At 38.7% G+C, this 24,437-nt stretch overlaps 1 protein-coding gene across 5 annotated transcripts in view; it reads left to right on the top strand.

The window, feature by feature from the left end:
- The window catches only part of MINDY3 (MINDY lysine 48 deubiquitinase 3), a 95,220-nt gene that overhangs the window by 31,494 nt on the left and 39,289 nt on the right, over positions 1-24,437 (top strand). For all 5 annotated transcript variants that reach the window (XM_027121960.1, XM_027121959.1, XM_027121956.1 and 2 more), the window contains 2 exons: positions 5,657-5,727; positions 10,829-10,909. In XM_027121960.1, coding sequence (XP_026977761.1) covers positions 5,657-5,727; positions 10,829-10,909 — 152 coding nt within the window. The remainder of the gene's footprint in view (positions 1-5,656; positions 5,728-10,828; positions 10,910-24,437) is intronic.

Raw genomic sequence — 24,437 nt, 5'->3', positions numbered from 1 at the left:
ATTTGTGAGTTCTTATGCCAAAACTACACTGTTACATAGTTATATAATACACTTTGGTATTTATTAGCACGTTCCCTAATATTTTACTTTTTTAAATTTATCATGGTCTTTTCCATACTATCTATTCCAATTAAATGCTTTTCCAGCTTTTTAATTTCTAGTTTTAAGAAACCTCTAAACATTTTGCTTGAGCTTACAGTAAATTTGTGTATTATTTTAGAGAAGTGACATCTTTACAATATTAGGTCTTCCCATCTAGTTTTTTATATCTTTAAATGAAAGTATATATTTTTGATCATATAGTTCTTGAATTCATGTACGTTATTCTACCTCAGTTATTAAAACTAGCTTTTGCTTCTGCCATAGAGTACAAATAAAACTGCAATAGAACTAATCACTGAATTCATTCTTGCCCACGCCTCAGTCCTTCGCAGTAACTAGCCTGGTATTTTAAACAGTAAATCAGATCATGATATTCTCTCACTTAAAACCATTCAATAGCTGGCTTCCCCATGCACTTAAAATAAAATCCAAACTTCTTAGCAGGGTCTTAAAATCCTTTTGTGGTCTGGCCCCTATTAACCTGCCAGATATCTTCATTTTTACTGTTGCCTGGATTTTGAGCTGAGGTTTTCTTTGATTTTATTTTCCCATAGATCAGTCTTCCCATGGCCTCCTTTCTTTCATAAACGAATCCCATAGCGTTTGCGTACCCTCTCTTTTTGTATGTATTGTACATTTATTGCTTTCGTATGTTTATTTGATGATTATTTTTATTTTAATGTTTTCTTCATTTTATGGGATTGAAAGAGAGTCAGGTCTTATAAATCAGAAACCCACATTCTTCGTTTCTTTTTTCTTTTGATATAAATCACTATGGCAGTCCTTCCAGGCATAGTTAATTGAAAGCTGATAGACTCAAGATACATAGACAGTACGAGAATCTAAACTCTGAAGATTAAGATCATTTTGAAATTTTCATATTTTTAAGTAGTTAATGTGAATTGCAGTTAGTGGCCAGGTGCTATACAAATTTGAAATGTATTTGGTTTATCAGAATTTATGTGAGGAAAGGTCAGAAGTGCTCCTTTTCTCCAAATTCTATTAGTTGTAAAAATATATTAAGTTAGCTGGAACTAAGTTGCCAGACAAAATGCAGGACTCCCATTTAAATTTGAATTTCAAGTAAACAATCATTTTTAGTGTAAGTATGTCCCGTTCAGTATTTGGAATATACTTATACTGAAAAATTATATTTTGTATCTGAAATTTATATTTAACTGGGCATCTTTGTTTTTATTTGCTAGATCTGGCAACCCTGGCTAGACACCAATTCTCTAGCGACCTGACTTCTCAGCAATTCGACAGACAGCTAATAAGGGGGTTTTAAAAAGCTCCTCACTTCAAAAATAGATTTCACAAAGTTTATGGCTCAGATGGCATGTACCTTTACCTATAAGTGAGACAACCAAGCCTTTTTCTGTATTGTATTGCTTTTTGTTTTAGGTATTCTAACATCCTTCAAGTCCTTTTTTTCTTTTTTCCTCCATATTTTTAACTATAGATTCTTTACCTTACTTACTCAAGGACCCTACATAATCTCACCCCAGCTTAAGTTTTCAGCCATCATGAACCTGTGCTTGAACAGAATCATGCTACTTGCTTTCATTTCTTTGTTCATGCCGCTCCCTGTGCCTGAAGACCTGTATCCCTCGCGTCTGTGCCTGTCCAGTCCTTCAGCTCGCACTTCGTGTGCCCTCCCTTCCCCGGGGCACTCCCTGACTCCCACAGCTGCAGGTCATCCATCCTGCCTCTGAGCACTTTGCCCTCATGGCACTTACCACATTCTACTTTGGATTTTTTGGAGGGGGCGGAGGGGTTGAATTTTTTTAACTGTAGTAAGAACATTTAACGTGAGATCTATCCTGTAACGAATTTTTAAGTTTGGTATTAACTGTAGGTACAAGATTGTGTAGCAGATCTTTGCGACTTATTCGTCTTACATCACGGAAAGTCTCTGTCTGTGGAACAGCAGTTCCCCACCCCATCTCCTCCTCCCAGCTCCTGGCAAAACCACCCTTGTACTCTCGGCTTCTAGGAGTTTGACTATTTTAGAAACCTCGTTTAAGTGGAATCATGCAGTATTTCTCCTTCTGTGACTGGCATATGTCGCTTAGCATAAGGTCCTCGAGGTTCATACATGTGCACATATAATAAGAGTCCCTTCTTTTGTAAGCCTGAGTAATAGTCCATTGTATGGATATTGCACAGTTTCTGTATCCATTCATTTGTTGCTAGACACTTAGGTTGTTTCAGTTTCTCAGCTATTGTGAACAGCGCTGCAGTGAGCATGGGAATGCAGATATCTCTTTGAGATCCTGATTTCATTCTTTTGGACTAAATACACCGAAGTGGAACTGTTGGATCATATGGTGGTTCTATTTTTAATTTTTTTGAGGAACCTCCATCCTGTTTTCCATTTTAGATCCCCACCAACAGTGTACAAGGATTCAGATTCTACACACCCTCGCCGGCATTTATCTTTTGTGTTCTTGAGAATGGTTAGCCTAACATTGTGGTTTCAGTTTGCACCCCTCTGATGATCAGTGATGTTCAGCATCTTTCCATATACCATTGGCCATTTTATGTATTCTTTAGAGAAATGTCTAAGTTCTTTGCCCAGATTTTTTTGTTTTGGCGTCTTGTTTTGCTTTCTGGGTTATTTGGTCTTTTGCAGCTGAGTTGTAGGAGTTCCTTATATATTGTGGATATTAACCCCTCATCAGATACATGGTTTGCAGAGAGGCTCTTTGCTTCCTCGTCTTCATATTCCCATTGGTACCTTTGTATTCCTGCACTGTGCTTAGCATTGTTCTTTTTCATACTCGGCACCCAGAGCATGTTTGTTAAATAAATGTAGTGCAGTTATCTGCTTTCCAAGTCAGCGTCAAGTTTGAAAGGCCCAAGAAGGACTTCTGTAGACACCCTGACAGTAGCGAGAAGTGATAGTTGGGAGTGGAGGAGAAGGCTATAGAAAAGCAAACTCAGGAATACAAAACTCTGCATTTAGGTACAGTGCCACTGACTGAATGGAAAGGTTGGTAGACAATCACCATGATTAGTCTTAAATGCTAGGCTAAGAAAACGAAGTTAGACAGAAAATTCTGAAATGTAATGACTTAATTATTAGAATTTTCTGCAAATGTAAGCAGACTTCTTTGAGACTTATGAAGTCTCTTATAACTAAATTCTTTAAGTTTTAATATGAGGGTAGTGTATCCTCACTATAATTACAACTTTGTACAATAAATATTCTTAATGATGCACTTTAGCTATCAAAAGAAGATAAAAATTATAAGTACATGTCCTGTTTAAGGAAATAGGAGTTAACACATTTTTAAAAAGCTACCATCCAAACAACATACCTAAACATGTGATTACTGACCTAATCTGAACAATTCATTATTCAAGAATTATGAACAGCTAATTTGCTATATTTAGTAGCATGATATTATAAATGTACTATTCTAGACATTTGTTTACAATTCTAAGGAAATAGATGATGTAGTATCAAGTTGTAACACTAGGTGGTGGTAACTGATTTTAGAAATTAAAGTGTGAAAATGTTTCTTAACGTGTATTCTTTGAACTTGAAAACATTTAGTGCTGCTTACATTTTGGAAGGAAGAGGAGGAAAAAATTCGAAAGGCTGTGGAGGACCATCGCTGCCTGTTCGGGCTGCTCTTTTTCCTTTGAAGGCTATAATTCAACAATTCTCAGATTTTTTGGTCTCATGACCTTTACACTATTAAATATAGTGAGGATCCCAAAAAGCTCTCGCTTGTTTGGTTTATAAGAAAATAATAATCACTGGGTTTTTTGTTAAAAATTAAGACTGAGAAATTTTAAAAGATGCATTCATTTTAAAATTACTTTAAATATAAATATTTTTAATTAAACTATCTTCCCAAATAAGAAAAAAATTTCGTAAGAAGAGTGACATTGCTTTAAAATTTTGCAAGTCCCTTTAATGTCTAGTTTATTAGCAGACAGCTGGATTCTCATATCTGTTTATAGATTCAATCTGTTGGGAAATAACGTATCAGTTAGCCTCTGGAAAACCCCACTATACACTCATGAGAGAGTAAGAGTGAAAAAGACAATTAACGTCTTTTCATGTAAATCATTTCGGTTTCATGTAGTCTCTAAAAGGGACTTAGGCATCTCTAAGGATCATAACCAAAATTTGGGAACTATCACTATGTCTTCTCTGCCTGTAAGAAGTTTGTGAAAAAATACAAACTCTATGTATACGTGCCTTCTATTAATTTTGAATTTACCAAGCTTAAAGCTTAAGCAACAAGTTCCTGGTTAATACCATCTGGATGTTGTACTTCAGGACACACAGTAAACTATTTACAACAAAAGCAAATACGTTGATATTATTACATTAATTGATAAGAAAAACATAATATCCTAATAGGAAAATGGATGATATATAACCAGATGGTAAAAAGGATGTAGAGTTATATATACATTGTGTTTACAGTGGACATAATTTTTAACCGGGAAAAAACATGCTTTTTAGAAATATGTGTGGACCCAAATTACTATTATAGTGGTACTTGATGTACTTCAGCTGAAAGCTGTAGTCTGAAAAGACTTTATTACCATCACAGTTACATCTCTGATGTGGAATAATCTGTCTTTTCATTTTCTATGCTTTTTCTATTCTTTCTTAGCCATTTCCATGATGTCAACTCTCATCTCTATGCAGGTGATTCCCCAAACTTTACATCCAACCCTAATTTCTCTTCCGTGTTCCTGAGCCTTACTTCTAGTTGTGTATCCATCTCTAGCTAGAAGTCCTAATGGCGCCTCAATCCTAGCTTGTCTAAAACCAAACTCATATTCTCTCTTCACGCCACTTTAGAACCTACTTCTTCTTAATTCTTTCCCTTAGTTAATCACCATTTATCAAGTTCCCCAGGCTAGAAACCTTTAAGGAAGCTTTGACAAATTCTTCACCCCTTAGATACATTGATTTATCATAGTTCTTTGCCATTTCCTCTGCTTTGAATTTTCTTCTTATCCTCTTCTTGGCCTGGAAAATTCCTACATATGCTACAAGATTCAACTCAGATGTTACCACTTGTGTACGCCTTCCCTAACACAGTAAGCAGATGCTTTAATACAACTATAAGATGTGTGTGTTCATATAAACAGAGAGCACAAGTTTTTTCATCTGCCTCCTTTGATAAGCTCTTAGCCTTTGTAAAGCAGTTACTGTGTTCTATTCATCCTTATTTCCCCAGTCTTAAGCATGCTGCTTGTGTTTGTTTATGGGAGAGAGCATTGGTATCAAATGTCCATCAAAAGTTAACATTGAATATAAAGTTTTATAAATACATTTAATGTACATCTGAAGGATCACATTACCCACTACCTAATTTAATGGTATTTTATAATGAGTAGCACTGTCACGATGACTTGATGTGAACTCCTAGCAATCAACTCCTAACAATAAATATATGCTGAGCTTTAAAGTATAGTTTTGGGTAAAAGTAAAAGTTTTGATGTAGAGTATATATATATATTTACATTGAAGTGCTTTTCAGATTTATATGCTAATGCAGTGCTAACTTTTTTGCTGCAGAACTTCTTGGTATACATGAACAAGCAGCTGTAGGATTCTTAACACTGATGGAAGCATTAAGATACTGTAAGGTAAGTTGCTTTTTAAGATACTTTGAATGGTTTTTATTCACATGTCCACTGTTGCAGAGAGCATTTTTCTCGTGGGACAACATATTTTAGCTTACTACAGACAGTGTGTACTCTCAGTTCTTTTCTGGCCACCCTTCCTGAACTGACAGGCTTATCAAGGATGGAGTTAAGCTGGCTGATCATGCTGAGTCTCCTTATTTTTTGAGGCTTGTTCCTTTTTGAGGGTCGGGGGCAGAAGCCAGCATGAAATAATTTATAAAAACAGATATCCGTTATCAAATATAAATATAGTTTTGGGGAAACTGAGGGGGAAGAATGCCCTGTTTGTGCCTCACTAACAGTATGCTTCGCTGAAAAAACTGATAGTACTTTATCAGGCAAAGAAAAAGAATCTGCTAAATGCCTGAAATTCTAACTTGTCTTTTTCATCTGAAAACTGATTTCACACTAAAAAACAAAATCCAAGCACTTCACAGCATTAAACTCTTTAACACATGTGCTGGAATTAGGAACTGCCATGAAACTCTCATTTTTTGATATATATTTCATAGCTTTCCTGCACATTCTGAAATAACTATTGGATATTCCAAATAGTTTTAAATGGAGTTTAAATCGTTAATGATTTGCGCTTAATAAGATGTTCTGATTTGGGGGAAAGAAGGAAGTAGCTCTCATATTCTTTTCCATTTTAGAATGGTGGTTCCATAGCAGTGGTTGATTATTTTTAGTAACAATAACAGTGCCTTTCTTTCTTTTTTCCTTCCTTCCTTCCTTCCCTTCCTCCCCTCCCTTTCTTTTTTACCAGACAGCATTCCTCTTTCATGACAACACTTGGACAGGGGTGACAAGGATATGATAATCAAATAGGTGTCATCCTGCCCTTATTCATTAGTAGTAATTGTACTGTCAAACAGTAGCAACTCTTATATTTTCAGTGACTTTAATTACACAAGGCAAAGCTATTCTGAGGCAGCCTAGCGACTGGAGAATCAAACTGCGTCTCCTCCCCAGCACACCCGCAGACGCTCATATTCCTAAAAGTGTGTGTGCACGTAAAAAATGGTGACCACACAGAAGCGGTGGATATGTTACTTAGCTTGATTGTGGTGATCTTTTTACGGTGTGTACATATATCCAGGTATCAAGTTGTACACCTTAAATACATACAATTTTTGTATGTCAAAGATATGTCAGTGAAGCTGTTTTCTAAAAACTGTGTGGTGTGTGTTTTGCAGACAGATAGGGTGTGATGATGATATATTTTGAAATCTTCACCCTGTGGCCTTAAGGCCCTGATGGCCTGGATTCTGTCTGTCCTTCCAGAGTTGCGTTGCACTCTCTCCATTGCTGTGCTCCAGCCACGTTGGTCTCCTGTCAGTTTTTCATACACGCCAGGCCCTTTCCTACCTGGTGAGCCTTCGTACTTCCTTCATTTCTGCGTGGAATACTCCAGCTCTTAAATGGATGGCTCACTCTCTCCTTCAGACTCTACTTCAGACTGTGCCTCAGAGACCCTTTCCTGGACCATTCCCTCAGTGACTCTTTCACATTATTTCATAGGAATAATCACTTTGCAGTGATCTTTTTTATTGATTTAGTTATCTTTTTTTTAATCTTGAATTTGTTTTTCTGTTGTCCCTAATGGAATATGAACTCTTTGAAGGCAGGCACATTGTCTTTCTGGGTACATATTAGATGCTCAGTCAATATTTGTTGAATGAATGAGCAGACAATTTCACCAGAATTGTAATTTTCTAAATATGTGCATTTGCTTTTCTTTAACTGTTAGATAGAACAGAGGAATGTCTGTTTTATCCCCAAGATCTTAGTGGGAAGTCATTAGCTGCTGTATATTCTCCTGTTACTCCAGTATTATTGCTCTAGTGCCAACCTAGTGTTACTGCTCTAGTGTTCTAGCGGTAACTATGGTGTTTTCTAGGTTTAAAGATATTTTTAATGGTGGGATACAGCACACTGATACTCAGATAGATGAAAGGCAGAACTCTGTGACCTACAGCTCCAAACAAGAGAATGCTACCAGGCAGGGCCAAGAAGAGAATTATACCTGGGGACAAGGCAACAGCAGGCTGCAGCCCTAGGGAGCAGCTTACGTGTGGAAATTGGGATGGAGTTAGCTGGGTTGCCTGGGCTCCCTGTGACCTGGCTGGTTTGAATAGTTTGGGTGAGCTCTGGGCTTGGGAGTTGTCCCTTGTTGTCTGGGGCCTGACTCCAGAGCGATTAGGGCCATGCAGAGTGGCCTGGGGTGAGGAGACATGTCAGGTGTCTGGGGTTTGGACTTAATGAGCTGTCTTTTTTAAGGGAATTGACCAGCCCCCAGTCAGGGCCTCAAAGCTGAGTTAAGACAGCATTAAAGAAACAAAACAAAAACAAAAAAACACTCTCTCTTACACTCTGGTGCTCATCTGTATATAACTGTAGATATCCTTCTGAAAATATATATACATTCACTTATTTAGAGAAATGGCCTTAAGGGAATAATTGTGTTTGTATTAGTTTTGTGAATCTGAACATCTCCCTGTTCTTTGATAGTGCAGCAAATTGCCCTTTAGAATTGAAATTAACATTTTCATATCATTCTGCTCATATGTGTTCATTAAGACAAATGAAACAGTCTCTCTCACGGGCTCTCTAGGTGTCTCTCTCTCTCTTTCCCTCTCCTGCCCCTGTATGCGTGCGCACGCGCGCGAGATAAAAGGTGACTCAGTGCTTTTGGCTGTGCACCTTTTAAAAAACTCATACATAACTCATGCATAAAATTCACCATTTTAAAGTGTGCTATTGAGTGGTTTTTCGTATATTCATAGGGCTGTGCCATTATGACCACTATCTTATTCCAGTATGCTTTCCTCTCTCCAAAAAGATCCTCTAAACCAGGGGTCCCCAAACCCCAGGCCTCACAGCAGGAAGCAAGCGGCAGGCGAGCGAGCAACCGAGCGAAGCTTCATCTGCCACTCCCCACTGCTCCCCATTGCTCGCATTACCGCCTGAGCCATCCGCCCCCGCCCCCATTCCCCCCACTCCCCTGCAACCCCAGTCCATGGAAAAATTGTCTTCCACGTAACCGGCCAAAAAGGTTGGGGACTCCTGCTCTAAACCCTTCAGCTGTCACCTCGTTCCTCCCCAGCCCCTGGCAACTTTCTGTCTCTGCAGTTTTGCCTGTTTTGGACATTTCATTTAAATGGAATCCTACAGTATGTGGCCTTTAGTGTCTGGCTTCTTTCACTTAGCATAATGTTCTCAGTGTTCATTCATGTTTTAACACGTATTAGTACTTCATTCCTTTGTATGACCAAATAATATTCTATTGTATGATATATCAGTTTCATTTTTCTATTTATCAGTTGATGGACATTTGGCTTGTTTCTGATTTTTGACTATTACGCATAATACTGCTATGAACATTAATATATAAGTCTTTAGTGAGCATGTTTTTATTTGTCTTGAGTGTATACCCAGGAGTGAAATTACTTGGTCATATGGTAGTTATATACGTAGCTTTTGGAGGAACTGTCAAACTGTTTTCCAAAGTGGTTGCTCCATTTATGCCTTCTTTTATTTATTTTTCTTATTACAGACACTTCGTGAGCTCAGCACTCATTTACCCTTTGATCCCACTGTTTGTAATTTTATCCTCATGTTTTACTTCTACCTTAAACGCACACACATATATACACACACACACTTTTTCTAAAGGAGAAGTTAAACAGCACCTGAACTTTTCACTGCAAGAGGCAGCGTGATGTAATAGAAAGCTGCCACATGAGGAATTATAAAACCTGAGCTTTGACCCCAGCTCTGTACTAGTTAGCTGTCTGAATTCCGGCCAAGCACGGGTCCTGTGGAGTTTGCAGCTTCCTTATGTAAAGTGGAAGGCCTTGCACTGAACACCTCTAAAATCCCTTCACTCTGAACTGTGACCAGAGCTTTTCCTGTTTCTTTGTCCTCGTGCTGTTAACACTTTTCTCTTGTCCTCAAACCATCCTTCCTCCTCTGCTGGTTCACCACTGCTGTTAGCACATCCGCTCATCCCTCCCCGTCCTCGTAGGTCAAAGATACTAGCTTTACGATCCCCGAATACAAAAGAGTACCCGCCTCGTTCCCATTTCCCGCCTAATGATAGCAGTCAGTTCCAAAGGGTGGTTGAAAGCCGGGCACCAGAGCAGGGCTTTTGGCTGCTTAGGGGCGAATGGTTGGCCCTGACTGCTGCGAGCAGCCACTTGGAATTTTCCAGTTCTAGGGAGTCTGTGTGAGAAAAGAAAATTCAGCACGTGTGATTGGTAAGGTTAGTTGTCAGAGTCTTTGTCCATCTACGAGTGTGGGTGATTCATGTGAACGTGATCCGAGTTCACAAGTCTTGAATTTTAAGCTTTTTTTTCCTCGGTCACGCACAAAAAAATGATACTCTCAAATTTGGGGTACTGTCGTTTTTATATTAAATATATAACCTCGAAGGCAGGCTATAAAGTATAACTTCTTACATATTTTAAAGAGACTTAATACTGTAAAACTTTGAATTTACTTTCTACCATGAAGAATCAAATCAAAGACAGGATTCTTTTATATTCTTAAATGTTTGGGAGTGTGTGTTTTGCTTTAGAGAGACTACTGTGTTGCCCCAGGTTCTTTGAAGACAGAATATTCTTAAGGTTTTTCCCCTTATTTATTCATATATCTACTCACTTGTTAATTTATAATTATTTTCCTGATAATTGTTGTCAAGGTTATAGTTTTAGGGTTTGAGGTACTAAGCTGAAATTCTAGAAGTGGTCATTTTATCTAGGATCTTTAGTGAAACCTGAGAATGATTCTTAGAGCTAAACTAATTATTTTTAGCTGTGTTAAATCTGTATTATTCTTCTAGTGGAAAGGTGTAGTAAAAACTTAGCCCTGACAGTCTTTATAACATTCCTTTTTTACACTTAGCATTTGACCATTATGGGTAAGGCATTCTGGCACAATCCATTATTCCCTTTCGATATGAATTAGACACGTCAGTCATGCTTCATATATTTGTTGGCAGATATTTAACAGGCAGTATAAAATTTTCATTTGTTTATTTATTTTGCTACATTTGTTCTAGGTTGGTTCTTACTTGAAATCTCCAAAATTCCCTATTTGGATTGTTGGCAGTGAAACTCACCTCACCGTATTTTTTGCCAAGGTATGCTTATTGCAGGATTTTTTTTTTTTTTTTTGTAAGTATGACATCAGGCAAACAAGTAATATAAGTCCATGTTTAGTTTGGATCTTTGTACAGACTTCAGTGTATTCCCACTGTGAAGTGGATTGTTTCAAAATCTAAAAAGTTAATACTAAAGGACGTACTGTTGTGCTGCTTTGGTTTTGGAATCATTTCAGTAAAATCAGTCATGATTTACTTATAATTTCTTTATCTTTTCCAACTTTAGAACTTTGGCTCTTGATTTTTTTCAGAAATCACCTTGTGTCATGGTGAAAATAATTGAAATTAAATGTTTTGGTTTACTCTTTTGCAGAGAGGATAAGAATCTAACGTGATATAAAATAGTTTTAGTTATAACATCTAGGAAAAAGCATTTTAAAATCTATTAATAGTTCAGTGGTATACAAGTCAGTTGCTCTTTCAGGATGGAATATTTCCTACAGTTTTAGTAGATACAATATTACAATATTGAAATAGATTAAATACATTTGAATATGTTTGTTATAAAATTCTTGCAACAAAACTGTTGCTAAATCCCAGCCTTTATAATATTTGTTTTTCCACAATTGAGTGGTTAAGAGCCTTGAAGTCAGACAGCCTTCGTTAGAATCCCAACCATGCCACTTCCTAACATGGCTCAGCCTCTTCTCCCATGTCTTTAAAATAGGGTTTAATAATAGTGCCTTGCTCTTAGGATTGTTGTCAGGCTTAAATATTAAACAATTAGCAGTACCTAGTACAAGTTAAATGCCCAGTATATCTTAGCTGTTGTCATCATCATCATTGCCGTTTTCATTATTGTACATTTATTAAACATTTCTGGTACGCCTACATAGAGTTGCTAGATGTTGGACTAAAGGAAGAAAATATATAATTATATTTTTGATGTTTCTTAATTCTGTTGCACTTTCCTGATTACTCAGTGTGCTTTTTCAGCTTGTACTTGTTAAAGTACTTTATTTGTTTCTGTAAGAAGTATGAATTGTATAAATTGTACCAAAGACTGAACTGACAGTGCTAAGTTTTGTGGATCTATTTCATTATTTATTACTGTATTCACTTTTATTGTGCTGGCAAACATCCAGCTAGTGGATTTAGTGAAAGAAACATACTTACCTTTCCTTAAACAGGGAAAGCTATAAAATACAACCGTAAGAGTACAGACCATACTGATTTGTTACATTTCGTCTGACAGCTTTTGCTATATATTTTCCTCCTGAAGTAGAGAGGAAGAAGTTAAAAGCAAATGTAAACTACAGAACCTAAACAACTAATTCCTGCCTGTGAGGATTTCATCATTTGACTCATTTTAGTGTCAAGTGTTATAAATTTCCAGAAAAGGAAATCAATTCCAATTCACATACAGCAATGTATTTTCAAGCCAATTATTATTTTTATCACCAACCCTATTCTTTAACATTAGGAAAACTAATAAATTCTATCAAACTATATGTGTCAAATATAAAAGATAGTAAGATAAAAATATTTTAAACCTTAAATTTTATGATTGATATTTAAGAAATGATTTTGTTGTCAAAACAGCAGAAGAGGTTTCACGGGAGGTTAATAGAAGGAACAGTGTCACTTGCACTATGTAAATATGCAGACATTTTGTTTTCAAACATCGAAATGTTAGGTATGTTGAGAGAGTCATGGGAGTGAATGATACCCACCTTTCTATGGAGTAGACACTCCTTACCTACCTGTCCTGGTATTCTTTGTTGTTCCCATAGCAGTGGGTCCATTGTGCTGTTGCATTTATCACATGATGCACCGTTGCTACTACCCGCGCCTTTCTTTGCATGGCCCGTGGTCAGCAGTGGGGCACGGACTCTCTCATTCATCTTCTTATCCGTAGGCCCCAGCCACTGCATTGAAAAGTGGAATTGAGCCATGAAGTACATAGAAAAACTTTAAAAACCCTGCCACACCAGTTGTGGACCTGACAAAACACACTCAGCGTACACCGTGGATGTCAGTCAGGGTTTTTAAATCTGTCTTCGTGTATTTGCATCCTTGAAGCTGCTAATAATCCTGATAGGAAAGTGCACACACGCATAAAGTAATTCTAGAAAAGCTTACGTTAAGATTTCAGGTTCTTCTACTGTTATAAATCATAAAGACCAGGTATTCCAAATACCTTATCTCTCTTTTAGAACTCTTAAATTTTGTACTGATTGTTTTGATACTTACCTTTGTGTTTTCCCCATCTGGTATATAGACTGGCACATACTGTAGAGAAATTCATTAGTTTAATGAATAAAGCCTTTGCACGAATTTCCTACAGTTGGGTTCCAGTGACGTTTATATCTTCTAAAAACATGTCCTCATGACTCACTCTGAAGCTTCTTAAAAGCACGGGTGCTTCCTTTTCCGTGAATTTTAGCACAATTGAATTTGGATGCTTGAACGTGTTATCTTTATAGAGTTACAGGTAAAAAAAGTTTCCCTTTGAAATAAAGTATTCTAAAGCTGGAAGAACATGTAAATGGTAAATAACATTGATGATACTTGGTAGCATTTACTAGGTCCAATTTTAAGTTTTTTTAAATGAAGCAGTATTTATATAGTCTTTAGCATATAGAAAATACTGTCAATTTTGCTTTTCTTTATGTTACAACAAGATCCATTATTTGGTCATTCTTTCTTGGATATTTATGTATTTGCATAAGTAATTTTAGCTATGGCTTTGTTTTTGTTATTCTGTTTGATTTTTGGTTTCTTTGTTTCTGGTAGGTAGGTTCACTTTATGTTCTTGGCCTGAAATGAACAACAGAGTTTTGTTCCCGGCCCCCCACCTGCCCCAGACCTTAATGTGAATGTTTATATCTTTTTCTGTAAAACTGGTGTGTGTGTTTGTCTGGAAATGTATTTTGTGTGCTGATTTCTTTGTCCTGATTACGATGAAGTAAAAAAGCATGTTTTAAGGTCACAGTTTTCAAGGCAGTCTGTAATTTGGCATTGTAAAATGCCTTTGAAAAGCAGTCACCTTCTTCATGTGACTTACACACTGGAGGTGGTAATAGTTGCAGTTCTCTGCCTTCACGTATATACCCATTTGTCAGATATTTACAGGGCGTATAATATGTGCCTGGTATTATGCAGGGTGCTGTGAATACATGGTAAGGGAAAGGATTAGGCACCTGTTTTTATGGAAGTGTGCATTTTAACGGGGGAGGCATTAATCAAAGAGTCACACTTATAAAATTACAGCTGTGATGGATGCTAACAAAACACAGGTCTGTAAAGCTTTAAGGAAGATTAGGAACCTCTCCTTGAGGAATTGATGTTGAAAGTGAGCCCTGAGGCATCAGTAAGACGAAACTACAGGGAGAGGGAAAAAAGAGCATTCCCTACTTAAAGAAACAGTTGGAGCAAGCAAACAGCCATAGAAGAAAGGACTGTGGTGTGAACAACGGAGAGGAGAGCAGGAGCGCTGAGAACTGGGGGCGGGACCGGGGGCGGGAGGAGGCTGCAAAGGTAGGCAGCCCATGCGACTCTCTTCTAAGAGTAAGGACCGCCACTAGACTTTAAAAATCGGTGGGAGTAGTTTGGGGGGGAGATATGAAGGAAGGGAGCAGGACTAAAAAATGCACTTTGTAAAGATCACTCTGGCCAGTTGTGGAAGACAGACACTGAAGGATATCCTAGGAGTAGGTGAACAAGACTCCCGTAGTCTTCCTGGTGAGCAAAGTGTAGTTTGGTCCAGGGGAATGATGATAGAGATGGATAGAAGTACAACTTGAACAACACCGGGTTTGAACTGAGCGGGTCCACTTACACACGGATTATTTTTCCATAGTAAATCCTACACACTTCCCAGTTGGTTGGATCCCCAGGTGGTTGAATCCGTGGATGCGGAACCACGGATACAGAGGAACCATGGATACATAGGACCGATTATAAGTTAAATGTGAGTTTTCGATGGTGCTGAGTGAGGGTCAGCACCCCCAACCCCTGCATTGTTCAAGGATCAACTGTATATAAATTTGAGAGATTTATACCCGAGTTAAGCTGACAGGACTTGGTGATAGAGTGGCTCGGATAGATGAGGGGTGAGAAGCCTCATGAGATGTGTGTTTTTAATGATTAGATCTCAGCAGCTTTTCACTTGTTGAATGTACCCACTCATGATTAAAGCAATTTCTTTTTCTTTGGCCAAATTGACCAGGTCAAGATACTGCAATGAAACGGCCCAACCAAATAATCTCACAGTGAGGTTTCCAAGTCCTGCCCACACAGACAGTGCTTTTTAGTTTTTCCACATATTAGCAGACCACCAAGGATCATCAGATATTTGAGGAATGCTAACGTGAAAAACAGAAATCAAGGACTTCCCTGGCATTCCAGTGGTTAGAACTCCACGCTCTCACTGCAGGGGGCACGGGTTCAGTCCCTGATTGGGGAACTAAGATACTGCAAGCCAAGTGGCTTGGCCAAAAAAAAAGAAAAACAGAAATAAGAGCAAATAAGGAAAAAGGAACCGAAAAGATCAGAGACAGTAAAGGCATGAAAGAAAAACTTCAAAAAACCAAAAACCGTAAGAGAAGTTATTATATCCATGAAACTATGGAGGCGATAAGGACAGAACATTTGAAGGACGAAAGAGAAACTGAAAACTTACTGAAAGAATTGAAAGACAAATTGGAGAATTCTCTTTCCTCCATCATTGCTCTAGCTTCCTAACTGATGACTAGACCATGCTGTTGCCCTTCATGGGTCTGTAGTAGCTTCTCAATTCAGGACTAAAAGGAGCCCATTAAAATGTAAGTCACTTCACGTCATTGGCTCCCTTTTCACTGAGAGTAAAAGCCAAAGTCCTTAGAATGACCCCCTAGGCCCTTCCTTTGCTAATCAGATTCCCTGTTGCCCTCTAATCTCATTTCCTACTACTCTCCCCTCCTGTCTTGCTTGGCCACGGTGGCCTTCCCTCTGCCTCAAAAGTGAGGCAAGCCCTCTGCCCCTGCTCTTCCCTTTAGGATCTTGCATCAGATGTCTGTATAAAGGATTCCTTCCTACCTTCAGGTCAGCATTCAAGTGTCACCTCCTTAGTGAGGCCTTCTCTAGCCACCTTTTCTAAAAGCTCAACCCCATCCTTTCCCCCTTTTCATTAAGATTCTCTCTCCCGCTCATTCTCGAAAATAGATTTATTTTTGGCGGGGGCCGTGCCGCACCACGCAGCTTGCGGGATTTTGGTTCCCTGTCCAGGGATTGAGCCCACACCATTGGCAGTGAAAGTGAGGAGTCCCGACCACTGTACCACCAGGGAATTCCCTCAAAAATAGATTTTTTTAAAAAATATTATTTATTTATTTTGGCCACACTGGGTGTTGGTTGCAGCCTGCGGGCTCTTAGTTGCAGCATGTAGACTTCTTACTTGCAGCATGTGGACTCTTAGTTGCAGCTAAGTGGTCTTTGTGGTTTGATTTACATTTTCCTCATGACTGATGATGTTGATCATCTTTTTATGTGCTTTTTGGCCATTTGTATATCTTCTTTGGAGAATTGTCTATTCAGGTCCCTTGTCTATTTTTGAATTAGGTTGCTTGTCTTTTTATTGAAATGAAAGGTTTTAATAAATCCTGGTTACTAGGCACATACTATATATCTTACTTATTTGTTTTATGTATTACCTGCCTCACTAGTAAGCTTTATGACAGCAGGATTTTGGTCTGTTTTGTTTCTGTTTCCTAACACCAAGAACGGTGTCAGGCACAGTGTTCATGCTCTATAGATTGCTGTTAAAGAAATAAATTAGCAGAAAACACCGAAGATTTATTTCACATTGTGATATAAGCATGTTAGTACTTGATAAAGGGGGAAAAGGGGACGTAAGTGTGCCAAGTTGTCTTTGATTACAAGAATTCAGTAGATCCCGGTGGTCTGACACGGGCCCTACCCTAGAGGCTGCTGTGGGAGGATGGTCCCCCCCTGGCGCCTGGGTGCCCCTGAAGGCCCCTGCAGTCCGTGGAGCTGATCCCTGCCATGTGGCTGACAGGCTCTTCATGCTCCGGCCGGGTGTCAGGCCTGTGGCTCTGAGGTGGGAGAGCCGAGTTCAGGACATTGGTCCACCAGTGACCTCCCAGCTCCACGTAATATCAAACGGCAAAAGCTCTCCCAGAGATCTCCATCTCAACACTAAGACCCAGCTCCATTCAACGACCAGCAAGCTGTAGTGCTGGGCACCCTATGCCAAACAACTGCAAGACAGGAACACAACCCCACCCATTAGCAGAGAGGCTGCCTAAAATCATAATAAGGACATAGACACCTCAAAACACACCACTGGATGCAGTCCTGCCCACCAGAAAGACAAGATCCATCCTCATCTACCAGAACACGGGCACCAGTCCCCTCCACCAGGAAGCCTACACAACCCATTGAACCAACCTTACCCACTGGGGGCAGACACCAAAAACAATGGGAACTACGAACCTGCAAAAAGGAGACCCTAAACACAGTAAGTTAAGCAAAATGAGAAGGCAGAGAAACACACAGCAGATGAAGGAACAAGGTAAAAACCCACCAGACCAAACAAATGAAGAGGAAATAGTCTACCTGAAAAAGAATTCAGAGTAATGATAGTAAAGATGATCCAAAATCTTGGAAATAGAATGGAGAAAATATGAGAAACGTTTAACAAGGACCTAGAAGACCTAAAGAGCAAACAAACAATGATAAACAACATAATAAATGAAATTAAAAATTCTCTAAAAGAAATCAATAGCAGAATAACTGAGGCAGAAGAACAGATAAGTGACCTGGAAGATAAAATAGTGGAAATAATACCACAGAGAAGAATAAAGAAAAAGAATGAAAAGAATCGAGGACAGTCTCAGAGACCTCTGGGAAAACATTAAATGCACCAACATTCAAATTATAGGGATCCCAGAAAAAGAAGAGAAAAATAAAGGGACTGAGAAAATATTTGAAGAGATTATTGAAAACTTCCCTAATATGGGAAAGGAAATAGTCAATCAAGGCTAGGAAGCGCAGAGAGTCCCACACAGGATAAATCCAAGGAGAAATATGCCAAGACACATATTAATCACAAAAATTAAATACAAAGAAAAAATATTAAAAGCAGCAAGGGAAAAACAACAAATAACATACAGGGGAATCCATATAAGGTTAACAGCTAATCTTTCAGCAGAAACTCTGCAAGCCAGAAGGGAGTGGCAGGACATATTTAAAGTGATGAAAGGGAAAAACCTACAACCAAGATTACTGTACGTAGCAAGGATCTCATTCAGATTCGAAGGAGAAATTAAAACCTTTACAGCGAGGCAAAAGCTAAGAGAATTCAGCACCAGCAAACCAGCTTTACAAAACATGCTAAAGGAACTTCTTTAGGCAGGAAACCACAAGAGAAGGAAAAGACCTACAATAACAAACCCAGAACAATTAAGAAAAGGGTAATAGGAACATATATATCAATAACTACCTTAAATGTAAGTGGATTAAATGCTCCAACCAAAAGACATAGACTGGCTGAATGGACACAAAAATAAGACCCATATATCTGCTGTCTACAAGAGACCCACTTCAGACCCAGGGACACGTACAGACTGAAAGTGAGGGGATGGAAAAAGATATTCCATGCAAATGGAAATCAAAAGAAAGCTGGAGTAGCAATTCTCCTATCAGACAAAATAGATTTTAAAATAAAGACTATTAGAAGAGACAAAGAAGGACACTACATAATGATCAAGGGATCAATCCAAGAAGAAGATATAACAATTGTAAATAAATATTTATGCACCCAACATAGGAGCACCTCAATACATAAGGCAAATACTAACAGCCATAAAAGGGGAAATCGACAGTAACACAGTCATAGTAGGGGACTTTAACACTGCACTTTCACCAATGGACAGATCATCCAAAATGAAAATAAGGAAACGCAAGCTTTAAATGATACATTAAACAAGATGGACTTAATTGATATTTATAGGACATTCCATCCGAAAACAGCAGAATACACTTTCTTCTCAAGTGCTCATGGAACATTCTCCAGGATAGATCATATTTGGGTCACAAATCAAGCCTTGGTAAATTTAAGAATATTGAAATCATATTAAGTATCTTTTGAGACCACAGTGCTGTGAGACTAGGTATCAATTACAAGAAAAAAACTGTAAAAACTACAAACACATGGTGGCTAAACAATATGCTACTAAATAACCAAGAGATCACTGAGGAAATCAAAGAGGAAATCAAAAAATACCTAGAGACAAATGACAACGAAAACACAACCACCCAAAACTTATGGGATGCAGCAAAAGCAGTTCTAAGAGGAAGTCTATAGCAATACAGTCCTATGTCAAGAAACAAGAAAATCTCAAATAAACAACCTAACCATTCACCTAAAGCATTAAGAGAAAGAAAGAAAAAAACAAAACCCAAAATTAGCAGAAGGAAAGAAATCATAAAGGTCAGATCAGAAATAAATGAAAAATAAATGAAGGAAACAATAGCAAAGATCAATAAAACTAACAGCTGTTTCATTGAGAAGATAAACAAAATTGATAAACCATTAGCCAGACTCATCAGGAAAAAAAGGAAGACTCAAATCAACAGAATTAGAAATGAAAAAGGAGAAGTAACAACTGACAATGCAGAAATACAAAGGATCATGAAAGATTACTACAGGCAACTATATGCCAATAAAATGGACGACCTGGAAGAAATGGACAATTTCTTAGGAAAGCACAATCTTCCAAGACTGAACCAGGAAGAGATAGAAAATATAAACAGACCAATCACAAGCACTGAAATTGAGACTGTAATTAAAAAGCTTCCAACAAACAAAAGCTAAGGACCAGAGGGCTTCACAGGCAAATTCTATCAAACATTTAAAGAAGAGCTAACACCTATCCTTCTCAAACTCTTCCAAAATATAACAGAGGGAGGAACACTCCCAAACTCACTCTACGAGGCCACCGTCACCCTGTTACCGAAACCAAAGATGTCACAAAGAAAGAAAACTACAGGCCAATATCAGTGATGAATATACATGCAAAAATCTCCCACAAAATACTAGCAAACAGAATCCAACAGCACATTAATCCAAACAATCATACACCATGATCAAGTGGGGCTTATCCCAGGAATGCAAGGATTCTTCAGTATACACAAATCAATCAATGTGATACACCATATTAACAAATTGAAGGAGAAAAACCATATGATCATCTCAATAAATGCAGAAAAAGCTTTCGACAAAATTCAGCAGCCATTTTGATTAAAAAAACTCTCCAGAAAGTAGGCATACAGGGAACCTACCTCGACATAATAAAGGCCATATGTGACAAACCCACAGCCAACATCGTTCTCAGTGGTGAAAAACTGAAACCATTTCCTCTAAGATCAGGAACAAGACAAGGTTGTCAGCCCTCACCACTATTATTCACCAAAGTTTTGGAAATTTTAGCCATGGCAATAAGAGAAGATAAAGGAATCCAAATCGGAAAAGAAGAAGTAAAACTGTCACTGTTTGCAGATGAGATGATACTACACATAGAGAATCCTAAAGATGCTACCAGAAAACTACTAGAGCTAATCAATGAATTTGGTAAAGTAGCAGGATACAAAATTAATGCACAGAACTCTCTTGCATTCCTATACACTAATGATGAAAAATCTGAAATAGAAATTAAGGAAACACTCCCATTTACCACTGCAACAAAAAGAATAAAATACCTAGGAATAAACCTACCTAAGGAGACAAAAGGTCTGTATGCAGAAAACTATAAGACACTGATGAAAGAAATTAAAGATGATACTAACAGATGGAGAGATATACTGTTACCTTGGTTGGAAGAATCAACATTGTGAAAATGACTCTACTACCCAAAGCAATCTACAGATTCAGTCCAATCCCTATCAAACTACCAATGGCATTTTTCACAGAACTAGAACAATAAGTTTCACAATTTGTATGGAAACACAAAAGATCCCAACTAGCCAAAGCAATCTTGAGAAAGAAAAATGGAGCTGGAGGAATCAGGCTCCCAGACTTCAGACTGTACTACAGAGCTACAGTAATCAAGACAGTATGGTACTGGCACAAAAACAGAAATATATGTCAGTGGATAGAAAGCCCAGAGATAAACCCATGCACCTATAGTCACCTTATTTTTGATAAAGGAGGGAAGAATATACAGTGGAGAAAAGACAGCCTCTTCAATCTGTGGTGCTGGGAAAACTGGACAGCTACATGTAAAAGAATGAAATTAGGACACTCCCTAACACCAGACACAAAAATAAACTCAAAAGAGATTAAAGAGCTAAATGTAAGGCCAGACACTATAAAACTCTTAGAGAAAAACATAGGCAGAACACCTATGACAGAAATCACAGCAAGATCCTTTTTGACCCACCTCTTAGAGAAATGGAGATAAAAACAAAAATAAACAAATGGGACCTAATGAAACTTAAAAGCTTTCGCACAGCAAAGGAAACCATAAACAAGACGAAAAGACAACCCTCAGAATGGGAGAAAATATTTGCAAATGAAGCAACTGACAAAGGATTAATCTCCAAAATATACAAGCAGCTCATGCAGCTCAATATCAAAAAAAACAAACGACCCAATCCAAAAATGGGCAGAAGACCTAAATAGACATTTCTCCAAAGAAGATAAACAGATTGCCAACAAACACATGAAAGGATGCTCCACATCACTAATCATTAGAGAAATGCAGATCAAAACTACAATGAGGTATCACCTCACACCAGTCAGAATGGCCGTCATCAAAAAATTTACAAACAATAAATGCTGGAGAGGGTGTGGAGAAAAGGGAACCCTTTGCACTGTTGGTGGGAATGTAAAGTGATACAGCCACTGTGGAGAACAGTATGGAGGTTCCTTAGAAAACTGCAAATAGAACTACCATATGACCTAGCAATCCCACTACTGGGCATACACCCTGAGAAAACCATAATTCAAAAAGAGTCATGTACCACAATGTTCATTGCAGCTCTATTTACAATAGCCAGGACATGGAAGCAACCTAAGTATCCATCGACAGATGAATGGATAAATAAGATGTGGCACATATATACCATGGAATATTACTCAGCCTTAAAAAGAAACGCAATTGAGTTATTTGTAGAGACGTGGATGGACCTAGAGTCTGTCATACAGAGTGAAGTAAGTCAGAAGGAGAAAAACAAATACCATATGCTAACACATATATATGGAATCGAAAAAAAAAAATGGTTCTGATGAACGTAGGGCCAGGACAGGAATAAAGACGCAGACATAGAGAATGGACTTGAGGACACAGGGAGGGGGAAGGGTAAGTTGTGACAAAGTGAGAGAGTGGCATGGACATAGCTACACTACCAAACGTAAAATAGATTCCTAGTGGGAAGCAGCCATGTGCTTTGTGACCACCCTGAGTGATGGGATAGGGAGGGTGGGAGGGAGACGCAAGAGGGAGGAGATATGGGGATATATGTATATGTATAGCTGATTCATTTTGTTATAAAGCAGAAGTTAACATACCATTGTAAAGCAATTATATATACTCCCATGAGGTTGTTAAAAAAATTATTCAGTAGATCTTAAGCTTATAAATCAAGAAATAACCGTTAATGCACGCAGTATCCTACATGGAGACGGAAACAGAATGACTTGCTTTTATTCTTCTGCCTGATCAACTTAAATACACATAACATACACAGGTTCTTTCTCCAGATTAGTGAATAAAAACAATTTTGATGAGTATTTGTAAGTAAACATTGTCACATTATATACGCTATCATATTTAAAATTTGCCTTCATGGTTGAGGATGGGTAAGAAAATTGTTTCTATTCAGTGAAATAACTGTTTTGGTTTTTCTTTTCGAGATGAACAGCTTATCTTTAGGAGTCTAAGTAATTACAATTTTTTAAAAAGAGTTATAAGTTTGTCATTTTAAATTTCAGTGCCATCTGTTTACTTAATAAAATCACTTGATACTTGAGATGTCCAGTGGCCCAGAACTTACTTTTAATATCATTGGAACTGTCTTCTTGACCCGTAGAGAATCACTGAACACATTTTGTAGGACTGGGAGAGATTTTTCACAATTGAGTTTTATTTGAACGTCAATGTTGAAAATAAATTTTAATAACCTTTATGAACAGGTTGTAAAACTTCAGATAATTTATGACCATCTTCTCTATGTAATCTTTAAATTTTTAAATTGAACTCTGCCATGTTTTATAAGTCATCTTTTCTATCCAGTGTAGACATGGTCATCTTTTTAATCTTAGCATCTGTGTGAAGCAACAAACATGATATTGTACTCTGACGTATTCTAGAGAACGTGGTTGGAAAAAATGTAGCTTGCTATCCTATGTAAATAGGACTTTTCTAGTTAATATTGAGGGGGAAAAGCACAGAATCTAACTGCAGGGACCTTTTAGGAGCTCAGAGTCATCAAGCAGCAGGGGTTTCACAGAACCCGCCAATAGAAGGTTTCTTGGTGAAGAGAGGACAGTCCGATGACACAGTTGAGACGTTCTGCATCTCCAGATTTCTGGGGAGGACTTTTTTTGACACCAGCTCTGTAGGCTGGCAAGCGTCTTCTCCTTCAGTTTGCTCCTTTCTCTCCTGCACTTCCGAGAAACACCAGAGAAAAACTCTGCAGGGCGTGTTTTCCACTGTGAAGCAGACCCTCTGCCTTTAGGGGTCCCCTAGGCTTGCGCCTGGACTTGGACTAGACTCCTTGGAAAGTGGGCACCTGAAGAGCTGTCAGGGATGCAGCATGCACCCTTGTGGGCACAGGTTCACAAGACAGGTTTGAAATGAACCTGGGATGCAGATGGAGAAGGGAGGTCCTGTGAGCCATGGCCCAGAAGGGGACTGTACTTGAGTGTTGCTGTGACGATGCATGTGCCTGCAGAGACGGGAAGAGGAAGTACCCAAAGCACGGCCAGCAGTCTCCTCCTGCCCACTGAGCCGGGCAGGTTCAAAGCTCTGCCCTTGCCTTGGGCACGGCAGCAGTGCCTCTGTCCCTGGGACGTACCTGAGGGAGGGCCTCTAGAAAGGCTGCTGGTTTAGATGAAACCAGGAGGCTAAGTAAGGCTCAGGCTGTCCGCTGGAGACAGTGGCTGGGGGCTCCTGTCTCAGCCCCGCCAGCCCCACCTCAGCCCCCTGTATCCAGCCGGGCCAGTGGGAGAACTGGGAAGGGGCCTGCCCCCTCTTCACTGTGGCTAATGTTTGCTAGGCCAGTTATGGTGCACCAGTGACGCAGTGTTTTCCCTCTTCTGTTTCCCTCCCAGTGTCCCCTTTTCAGGGTTTTCTGGAGGATTTTGTTGTTGTTGTTGTTTTTCTTCCTCTCTCATTTGCGTTTGAGGATCGTGGTCAGTGGAGCCCCACCATCCCCTGGAGGGACCCTGTGGTTTCTGTGTGAAGAGGCACCTGCTCCCACTTTGATGAGGGTGAAGGGCAGCGGGTTGCCGTTTGTTATATTCATGCCCCTCCACCACCACGGGCGATGCTTTAAAGGTTCA

The sequence above is a fragment of the Aethalodelphis obliquidens genome, unplaced genomic scaffold, assembly GCF_003676395.1.
Source record: "Aethalodelphis obliquidens isolate GAN/ISIS:26980383/991018 unplaced genomic scaffold, ASM367639v1 scaffold23, whole genome shotgun sequence".
Taxonomy (NCBI): Eukaryota; Metazoa; Chordata; class Mammalia; order Artiodactyla; family Delphinidae; genus Aethalodelphis; species Aethalodelphis obliquidens.
The sequence above is the reverse complement of the archived record's forward strand: the minus strand, read 5'-3'. Positions and strand labels throughout refer to the sequence as shown.